The sequence below is a fragment of the Danio rerio genome, chromosome 7 (genome assembly GCF_049306965.1).
Source record: "Danio rerio strain Tuebingen ecotype United States chromosome 7, GRCz12tu, whole genome shotgun sequence".
NCBI classification, from domain to species: domain Eukaryota; kingdom Metazoa; phylum Chordata; class Actinopteri; order Cypriniformes; family Danionidae; genus Danio; species Danio rerio.
The window spans coordinates 42,934,988-42,945,430 of NC_133182.1; the positions used below are offsets into that span (position 1 = coordinate 42,934,988).

The window sequence follows — 10,443 nt, forward strand, 5'->3', positions numbered from 1 at the left end:
GGGCCTGAACTGGGCCAGATATGTTGGTGTGTCGCGACTGCAATGTTTTTATAAACCCATGAAGCATTTCGCATTACGGCTGAGCTTTTTCTTGAAGCCACCTGATTGACGGAATTTTTTCTTTACTCAAAAATAATTTAAATGTGTTTTAAAAGTGGGTCAAGATAGACCAAACTTACATGGCCCACATATACATTTAAACATCTGGGCCAAATACTACATTTGATATCTGGCCCAAGTCCTGTGTGCCGCCTGTAAGACGGCGCCACCTCAGCTAAACCTGGGCCATGTTGGCCCACATGCTGCATGCCAGTGCTGGACGAATGCCTGCTGTGCCAGCTTTATACCAAATCTGGGCCAGAATTCTTTGCTACCCGGGAATATTAACTTTGATCTAAACCATCATCAACCGGTCATCTGCTGCATAAAATATGTGCAGGATAAGTTGGTGGTTCATTCCGCTGTGGTGAACTCTGTGAAATCAGAATTATTCGCCCGCCTGTCAATTGTTGTTTTCTTTTTAAAATATTTCCCAAAGGATGTTTAACAGAGTCAGGCATTTTCACAACAAACTCTTCATGTACTCTCAATATACAAGACTATAGTTAGAATAACAAAGTGCTTAAATGATTCAAAATGAGAATAAAACAGAACTGACAGCAAACTCACCGTTATCCAGCTCATACTCAGAGGCTCCAGGGAAATATTAGCAGTGTTTAGGAGACAATATCTGCATGAGGGACCACTTAAAGGGAGCGTTCACCCAGAAATAGAAATTCTGTGGTCATTTTCTTCTGTTGAACACAAAGGAAGATGAACTGAAGAATGTTGCAAACGCATGACCACTGACATCCATAGTAGAATAAACAAATACTGTGGAAGTCAATGGCTATTCTTCAAAATATCCACTTTTGTGTTCAACAACAAACTCAAGCTAGTTTTGAACAAGTCTGGAATGAGTAAATAATGGCAAACCTTTCATTTGTGGAAATACAATCAACTTTATTCAGAACAAAGTTCACACTGCCTCTGTAATGCTGATACTGCAGGATATCGATGGTAAGATCATCTGAAGAGGATGTGTTGTTTCTCCAGAGATTATGAGGATGATGATTAAATAAATCCACCATAAAAAGGCCCTCCACCACCACCTTACTCCTCCTAGATCATTTCTGATATCAGTAATTCTGAGATCTCCCTCATCCTCAAAGTCCAGAAAAATACACAAAAAAGATTTTCCGGCAGTTTCTGGACTTTGTTTCTGAGCAACTTGGGGCTGTTGCTGTCCATGAAGGATGAGGGAGCTCTCTGATTTCATCTAAAGTTCTCTTCACTTGTGTTCAGGGGATTTATTTGCCAGATTAGTAATGCTTGGTCATTTTTTAACAGTTTTGTAATTCATTATTGTTTTAAACCTTCTGCTTATCATATAAACCTGACCCAATGCTTTGTTCTGGTGCTGGTGTTTCTTCATCCTCATCCTCTAGAGGAACAACACGTCCTCCTCAAAATGCACTCAGATTTAACCATCCACATCCTCAGAGTCCATCACGGACTCCTCATTTCCATTTCTGCCTGCACAGAAGAGGCAGTTTCCTGGCACTGATGACGACGCTGATCCTGCAGTGTTTGGGTCTCAGGACAGACTCTGGATCAGGCTCTGGTTCTGGATCAGTTAGATGTGGGTTCTTCTTGGCTTCTTTATGACGTTTGTGTTGGTTTTTATGAGTTTTTTATAGAAATGTTTTGTTAATTTTCTGCAGAAGACCTTGCTGCTTTCTGTGTGAAGTCCATACAGAGAAAAACACAAGAGGAAATATTAAAAACATGTCTGGCATTTGTCTAGCGCATATTTATATGACATGAGAAGCATCCCAGCGGGCACCTTGATGACAAAACTACATCAGAAACAGCATAAAAATGCAGATCGATTTATGTCAGCTGATTAACTTGACGTGTTTTTGACGCCAGTGTTAGATTTCAATTTGATGTCGTTTAGACGTCAAGCTAGTTTACATGCATTGTAGAGATATTTGTAATTTGTACTTGAAGCTTTCAGATGAATAAAACATTTCTTATAATACTTTATGTGTCTTTATTTTAGTGGTCAAAAGGACATCAGTGTGTAGATGTCAGGTAGACGTCAAGGTTCTGACATCAAATTGATCAGGGTTTTGGACATGCTTTCTTATGTTGTTTTGACATCAAAGTGAGATCCTAAACCTGATAAATGTAGTTCCCTTCAGGCTGAGTTGTGTTTACCTTCATCTGTATCGTGTCTCGTCTTCATTCTACGCTCTCTTCATCCAGTCGTGTTGTAAGAACTGATCAAGCGTCATGTTTTGTCTCAGACACTTTGTGATCAGATCTCGGCAGTCTGTACAAGGGGAAAGAAGGTTAATACACTGCTTTTAAGACTACATCTTACTTATAAGACTGTATAATATTCACTAAAGCTGACATTTATCAAGATACCTTCTGAAATGTGTGATTAAAAGACTAACAATGACAAGGGCTGTATCCTAAACCGCCCCCTATACCCTTAATAGTGCAGTATTTGCCAAGATGTGCATAAATCTTCAGAATGTGCATAAAAATGTAGGTTTAACTTAAAAAATGAAGGTTATGGAAACACAGCTAGTGTCTGTTCACTCACCTCTCATTAAGCTGGGTGGAAGCGAAATCTTGCCCTTGACTTTAACATCGAAGTAGTTGACCAAGTCTCCGGTCATCATGTAATGCAGCAGGCAGCCTATAGCCCAGGCGCTAGATAAGACTGCTTTATCGTAGTTGTGTGCTTCCACTTTGTAAGCGCAGCCGAAGTCGATCAGCTTGATCTGGAAAGTCTTCTTGTTGACCAGGATGTTGTCAGAATGCAGGTCGTTGTGCACGATTCCTTTGTCGATGCAATGCTGGACTGCCAGGACTATCTGTTGCACCAGGCATCGTGCCACAGGTTCGGCCAGCTTGCCCTTCTTGCTTACAAAGTCAGTCAGGACTACACAAGGCTTGGGGTACTCCAGGACCATTGAAATGCATTTAGGTTCATTAAACCACTCGTACATTTCGATCACGTATTTGCACAATGGCGGATGCTTCAGCATGAGCATGATCTCCACTTCTTTAAAAGGTTTGGTAGCTAAACCAGGCTGTGAGAAAGAGAGAACAGGGGTTAGTAGATGCAGATCTGAAGGAAGACTTCATTTAAAGGAGTAGTTCACGCAAAATAAATGTTTTCAGATTTCAGAAAAGCTTTATGCTCTTAATGCTCTAATAGCAATATATTTTGCAGAAGATTTTTCCGATATCGTGCGGCCCTAGTTCAACTGTAATCAAGCAAAGCTCCAAGAACACTTTTGTGCACCAAAACACTGTAAAATGGCTGTGTGTGTGTTTGTCTTCTGCATCAGATCAGGGTTTGTGTTTACTGTGGTCAATGCAACTCTTGCCTGTTGCTCTACTGACTCTAATGGCCATACGCCATGCTGACCATAGTGTTGACCATAGTGAACACACTCTGAGCTGATGCCAACAAGAATACAAGAATTTGTTTGTTGTACAAAAGTGTTCTTGGAGCTTCGTTTGATTACAGTTGAACTACTGGAGATAACTGTTTTGACAATGTTTCTGGTATTTTTTCTAACATTTTGAGTCCCTTGTTGTCTATGAAGGATGAGGGAGCTCTCAGATTTCATCTAACACATCTTCATTTGTGTTCTGGTTATGAACGGAGGTCTCGGGGACGAGGGATTAATAACAGAATTTCCATTTCTGGTAAACTAATGTTTAAATGCATGCTACGTTGCTTTAGTATTTCTGTATTACAGCCACAAACTACAGTAACTGTTCACATTAATCAGATTTCACCACAATATCTGGGCATAAAGGTCAATTTTACAGTAGTTTAGCGATGAAGAACTGCAAAATGACTTTCTTCAACTGGACCATGAGTGAAATGTTCATGCAGATTCACATGACTGGATTTGGCCTTTTGAAATTCAACTACGCAACAGTAAATGTGTCCAAACCATCAACGAATTAAACACAGAGTGATTGTTTTCCAACTTACTACATAGGTGGCATCGTTTCCCTTCTCAATCTGCTTGATGGCAACCTGCAAAGAGGAAATGCAATTATTCTTTTGCTCCCACATATTCTTCATCAACACAGATGCTCAATTAGACAATTAAAGACAGCAAAATGTGTAGTAAGAGAGTTTTACCTTCATGCAATCAGATTTACGGAGCGCTTTTTGCACTGTGCCGAAGGCCCCGCTTCCCAGAATAGCTCCCAGCTTGTAGAAACTTCCTAAAGGTCCTGAAAAAGAAGAGTTTAAGAGCTTTCAGGTCCATCATACTGATATTATCTTACACTAACAAATATATGTTGTATTAGCAAATATTATAGTACTGACGCCTACCATCAGAGGCTCCTAACGCCGAGATCTGGAGCCCCGAAGGTCCAGGGACAGGCTCTTCATCCGAATCTGGCTCTTTATCTGGATCTGCCTCTTCATCTGGATCTGGCTCTTCATCCGAATCTGGCTCTTCATCCTGATCTGGCTCTTTATCCGGATCTGGCTCTTTATCTGGATCTGGCTCTTTATCCGGATCTGGCTCTCGATCTGGGTCCGGCTCTTGATCTGGATCTGGCTCTTCACCCGGATCTGGCTCTCGATCTGGATCTTCACCCGGATCTGGCTCTTGATCTGGATCTGAATCTCCACCCGGATCTGGCTCTTCACCCGGATCTGGCTCTTGATCTGGATCAGACTCTGGATCCGGCTCTGGGTCTTCATCATACTCTTGATCTGGATCTGGCTCTCGATCTGGCTCTTGATCTGGCTCTTGATCTGGCTCTCGATCTGGCTCTCGATCTGGCTCTTGATCTGGCTCTTGATCTGGCTCTGGATCTGGACCCAGCTCATGATCTGGATTGTGCTCTGAATCAGGATCTGGCTCTTGATCTGGATTTGGCTCTTGGTCTGGATTGTGCTCTCGATCTGGACCCGGCTCATGATCTGGATTGTGCTCTGAATCAGGATCTGGCTCTTGATCTGGATTTAACTCTGTATCCGGCTCTTGATCTGGATCAGAATCAGGCTCCCCTTTGTTCCGTCTTCTGCGGAGGAAAGGCTTCTTCATGAGCTTCCACACCCTCCTGAAGAAAGCCTGGATTTTGTTCCTCCTGCTGCCTTGTGTTTGGATTTCTGAAACGAAGGAAAAGAACAAAGAAAAGATCAGAGACGTGACGGTCAGTGATTGTGTTCGCTATTAAGAATATATAAATGTAAAACAGGAAAAATATAAAACATTAAATACATTATTTTAATTTCACAGGACCTTTAAGGAGTATAAATCAGGCCTGTGAGAATAGTTGCTTCATGTCTATAATAAGTGCATTAAACTATCATATTGTGTTGTTGATCTGATGATGTTCAGGTTTGATTTTGCCCTCTGTCTGCAACTTTTGAGCTGCTGATTTTCTCATGATTTGTACTAAGAGCAGCTGAATGTCTGTCATTTCTTTTGTGTGTCTGCAGACGGTCTCACTGGTTGTGTTTTCCTCCACATTGTTATCAGGAGAGGACTCATACGGTGCTGTACTGTCATCAGAATGCATTGACCAGTCCTCTTCCAGCCACGGACAGAAGTCGCTGCAGAAGCTGATGATCTCCAAAAGTGAGCCTGCATGACAAAACCAGTCTTAATAGTCAATAATCAGAAACGGAGATTAATGCAAACACTTTACTGGACTCATCATGATACTGTCTCATAAATATGGATGAGAGTTTATGCATGCTTATGACTGTCAACTATTACAACAGTCACCTGTGTGCCTTTGTTACCTGTATTACTGTAACTTGACATAAACAAATACATCATAACCTGTTATTGTCAGGAAAATTCACCAAGACAACATAACATGTCATAAATCTGTCATCAACATGATTGGCATGAGGCCGTTCTATTTTAAAATCACATTATTTCTCATTTTGTTTCATATATAATGTGTCTAATTTCATTTATACATTTATTTTAATCCTCCAATACACTCATAGATCTCCTCACCCAGTTTATAAAATGGTTTAAATGTAAGACAGCTTACCTGTTGTGTTTTTCTCAAGTGCTGTACCGGCATCGGAAACCACAGTCCAGTCCTCCTCGTCCAGCCAGGGACAGAAGTTACTGCAGAAGCTGATGGTCTCCAAAAATGACCCTGGACACCAAAATCAGTCATAATGGTCAGTTTATCAATAATAAAATATATGAATGAAAATCTTCATGGATCAAAGTCTGTGTAAAACCCATTATTGATCATTTCTCATTTGTGTTTAAGAGTGTTTTAGTCATTTAAGTCTAGTGGCTGCTGACAAACTCACCGGTTGTGTTTTTCTCCACATTATTATCAGTAGCGGGTTCACCGGCATCCGAAACCACAGTCCAGTCCTCCTCGTCCAGCCAGGAACAGAAGTTACTGCAGAAGCTGATGGTCTCCAAAAATGAACCTGAAAAACAAAATCAGTCATGAGGGTCAATTTTCAGAAACTTTCTGAACTATTAACAAAACTTCTCCATGGAAAATGATGAACTATTCCTTAATGCACTGAAGATTGCTGCACGAACAGAAAATCATCCATTTTGACTCATACAATGAATTTCTGGCGTTCCAAAACATTTATTTATTAAATTATATATATATATAGTTCACAGTATGTCTGATAATATTTGATAATGTTTGTTCTTCTGGAGAAAGTCTTATTCCTTTTATTTAGGTTAGAATAAAAGCAGTTTTTAATAGTTTAAACAGCATTTTAAGCTCAATGTTATTCGCCCCTTTAACACTATTATGTGCAGAAATGTGCTGGAGAAATCTGCTCTCCGCTACACAGAAAATAAGGGAAAAAATGAACAGGGGGGCGAATAATTCAGACTTCAACTGTACATATATATATATATGTGTGTGTGTGTGTGTGTGTGTAAGTGTGATATCTGCATTTTCTAATAGGACACATCCTGAGGGGGTTAAGATAGTGCTGGATGTGTATTGATTGTTTTGGCTAGGCCCAGTGAATAGAAAAGTCTCACTTTTGGACAATTTACCTCACAGGACAACTTTTCTCATCCTAAAGTCTATTTAAACCCCATTATTGATCATTTATCGTTATTGTTTCATATGTAATGTGTCTTTTTCATTTCTACATTTATTTTAATCCCTCAATGCTTGGAGAATTATATCTCTACTCTTGTTTTAATGGTTTTAACAGCTAATTAAGCTTGAGTGTTTGCTGATAGTCTCACCGGTTGCATTTCTCTCCACTTTATTAGCAGTAGAGGGCTTGTGAAGTGCTGTAGCGGCCTCTGAAACCACAGTCCCGTCCACCTGGTCAAGCCAGGGACAGAAGTCGTCGCAAAAGCCGATTGTGTCGAGCCACAAACCTGCCTCCGCTTTCTCCATTCCACCACACACAGATGCTGTTGCTGCCATCGCGTGGTCAAACACAGGCATCGTGTTTTCACTCATAAATTGTTCTACTTCACTCGTAAAAGTGCTGTAAGTCGACAGATAATTAGTAAATCGATCCATTTACTCAAACTCTGTAAACGCGCTCAAATGACAATCCTTTCACTAGCTTGATAATCACTGAACTGGAGAGTGGTTAGCCGCGTGACGTCACTTATGGAATTTTTGGAATGGCGTCTCTAGCCGCGTTTATTTTCAAAAGTTCAGATTCTTCAGAACAGCACAGAAATGAGTGAATATTACCGAGCCAGCACTGATTTCATATCTGAAACCGGGCCGTAATCAATATACAACAGCTCCTGTCAGAGTCTGCCTCAGAAATAACAGCTCGTCAATGTCAAAATGTCAGCCAATCAAATCAAACAGGGCGGGCTTTACAGTTCGCGGAGAATATTTCAAAATTAATTTCCCAAAATACTAAATTAATACTCGAGTACAAATGATCAAATTCACTAATCACTATGCTCTGGACTGAGTTTTCTGTGTCAGATTACTGTATTGACACTTTATAAAGGACTGAATACTAAATAGCTGATAATATACGTTACTCTTCTGTCTTTTTGCATATAAAAAATAACTTTTAAGGCTGAAAATAAACTTTAAGAGCTCTTTAAAAATGTCCAGAGCTGATTGTTTTAGATTACCCCATTTGGGTTGGTGAATGTAACATTTAGACTACCTAATAGTTAACACAAATTACAATAAATGTTATAATTGGGGGGAAATGAAGAAAACCACTGATTAATCTGAGTGAACACAGTAAATTGACAGTTTATTAAAGGAAAAGTCACATAGTTAAAGGTTCATTATTAGTGAGTCTCTCTCACTCTCACTCTCTCACTCTCACTCACTCACTCACTCAAGCGGGCATGCACTGTGGTCTCATGAGGAAACGCTGCTTTTTGATATAAGGTGCGTTCGACATGAAGCTCAGCTGCAGCCGGTGATCAACGAGATTAGCCGAGCGCAGGTGGGGGCGGAGTTGATAACGGAGCCGTCAAGACGGACAGCTGGACACTTCGGGACTCAGTTGCTGCAGTCATGATGACCGATCACATGGGGTCATCATATATATATATATATATATATATATATATATATATATATATATATATATATATATATATATATATATATATATATATATATATATATATATATATATATATATATATTTTTTTTTTTTTTTTTTTTTGTTATTTTTATTTATAACAACAAAACATTTACAAATAAAACAGAATACAGTCTCTACAAACTGTAGTTCCTTTTTAAACAATAAGGGAGAATTACGAATAAAATATTACAAATGCATGAGAGAAATAAGAGGAAATAAGAGGTTAATATAAACATAACGAACAGGTCTATTAAATACAAAGCAATAAGCATAAATTCTAGGAGTAAAACATCAATCTTTAGGCTAATACTTTTTGTTTGAATATGCTAAAAAAAAGGTTTACATATATGTACATTTATAGATATAAACATTTCCAATGTAAAAAGCAAAACAAGGTGCTTTGATTAGGTCTTAATAAATTAGATTATTTTGGATAATGAATGAATTTTCAAAAAAGCATTTTAATCCAAAAATATTGTGTTGAAAAGAACAAAAGGTAAAATAAGTGAGCTATGTAGAAGTTTCCCAGAAAGAGCAGGTAGCCTTTAAACTGCTAGACAGGAAATAAAATATATATTTATATTATAATAATAAAACCATTTTATAATTATTTAATAAAAAAGTTATTTAGCTTAATTTGTTAAGAGAGCTTTAGGGTGGCAGGATCAATGATGATGATTATTTTATTTCAAGTCTGTAAGACCTATTTGAGTTCATATTTAGGTTATTCACTAAAATATACACTAAAATATATCATTTAAATCGTTCATGGAGATGAATGCAGTAAATAGTCTGTATAAAAAGGTTGAAAATAAACCTGTGCAAACAAGCTAACCTTTATAACCGGATTATTTAACAAAAGATGATACTGCAGTAAAATATTTGTAGTCTTTTAATAAGCAAGATGTGTACAGGATAGAGAGGGTGTGAAAAGTGAATTGTTTGTTTTGAAACTTTTGAATTGAAATTTGTCCAATTATAAACCCGAAATACACGTGTTTGTTGTCATGTGGTGAACTCGGCCAATCGTGTAATATCGGTGTTGTCATCAGAGCTCCTGCAGTCGATCTTCAGAAGCTGCACGGTCTGAGTTTGCCGTCTGATCTCGGAGCGCTGTCGCGGTACTTTGATGCCACATGTGACAGTCACATGGCGTCGGCGCAGCATCAATCCGGACAAGATTTCTAACCAGCATGCACCGCTTTAAGACAGATTTCGATCGATCTGCGCAGCGCTGCATGAAGTCGAACGCACCTATAGTGTTTTTCTTGCTCCCGAATACAAATAATTTTTCAAGTATTTGTTCGAATCAAGTATTCGTAAAAACACGCTATTCGTGCCTTTCCGAATACCGTATTCGGGTTCGGCTCCACCCTTAAATATGCATATATAAATGTATGCATTTTATTTCTAAATACAACATGAGAAGTATGTACATTTAGAAATATATTTTGGTCCATAAATTGACACGTGAGATATTTGTGTGTATAAATATTGAGTTTATCCCCCAAACCCCCATAAAAAAAAAATAAAAAAAATTACAGGTTTAAAAGTACTAGATTATGCAGCACTTTCATACTATTTAACTATTGCTGATCTGTTACTATGTATGTCCAGCAGATGGCAGAATATACGTCTTTCAATGAAAGTTTCTTAGAACTAGGCTAGAAGTTGATATCCATATAAGTTCAGATATCCAGATATCACAGCTCTCTAATTTAATTTCTCTTTTGCATAATTTATTATATCATTTGCTCTATAATTTTCTATGTGAAGCTGCTTTGACACAATCTACATTGTAAAAG

The 10,443-nt window shown here is 38.5% G+C and overlaps 1 protein-coding gene across 4 annotated transcripts; it reads right to left on the reverse strand.

Moving 5' to 3' along the window:
- Nucleotides 1-125: 125 nt before the first annotated feature.
- On the reverse strand, nt 126-8,293 carry LOC141375428 (uncharacterized). Of its 4 annotated transcripts, XR_012383478.1 has the most exons (11): nt 7,302-8,293; nt 6,383-6,508; nt 6,109-6,219; nt 5,553-5,687; nt 4,421-5,209; nt 4,223-4,317; nt 4,070-4,114; nt 2,657-3,149; nt 2,263-2,377; nt 1,335-1,779; nt 976-1,204 (listed from the first exon to the last, which is right to left on the reverse strand). XR_012383478.1 is itself a non-coding variant. In XM_073908874.1 (10 exons), exons 1-9 carry the CDS (start codon nt 7,585-7,587, stop codon nt 2,292-2,294), a joined length of 2,166 nt encoding a protein of 721 aa, XP_073764975.1. In that variant the 5' UTR covers nt 7,588-7,857; the 3' UTR covers nt 126-1,779; nt 2,263-2,291. The 4 variants fall into 4 exon arrangements, 2 of the variants coding, with proteins under 2 accessions (XP_073764975.1, XP_073764976.1); XM_073908874.1 differs by having other exon boundaries at nt 126-1,779; nt 7,302-7,857; XR_012383479.1 differs by lacking the exon at nt 6,109-6,219 and having other exon boundaries at nt 984-1,204; nt 7,302-7,849.
- Nucleotides 8,294-10,443: the final 2,150 nt, after the last annotated feature.

Coding starts and splice junctions, on each gene's coding strand:
- LOC141375428 (XM_073908874.1), bottom strand. CDS start 7,587: ATGGATCGATTTACTAATTATCTGTCGACTTACAGCACTTTTACGAGT. Junction 4,318..4,420: donor GGCGTTAGGAGCCTCTGATG/GTAGGCGTCAGT, acceptor CTTCTTTTTCAG/GACCTTTAGGAAGTTTCTAC. Junction 4,115..4,222: donor GTAAATCTGATTGCATGAAG/GTAAAACTCTCT, acceptor TCCTCTTTGCAG/GTTGCCATCAAGCAGATTGA.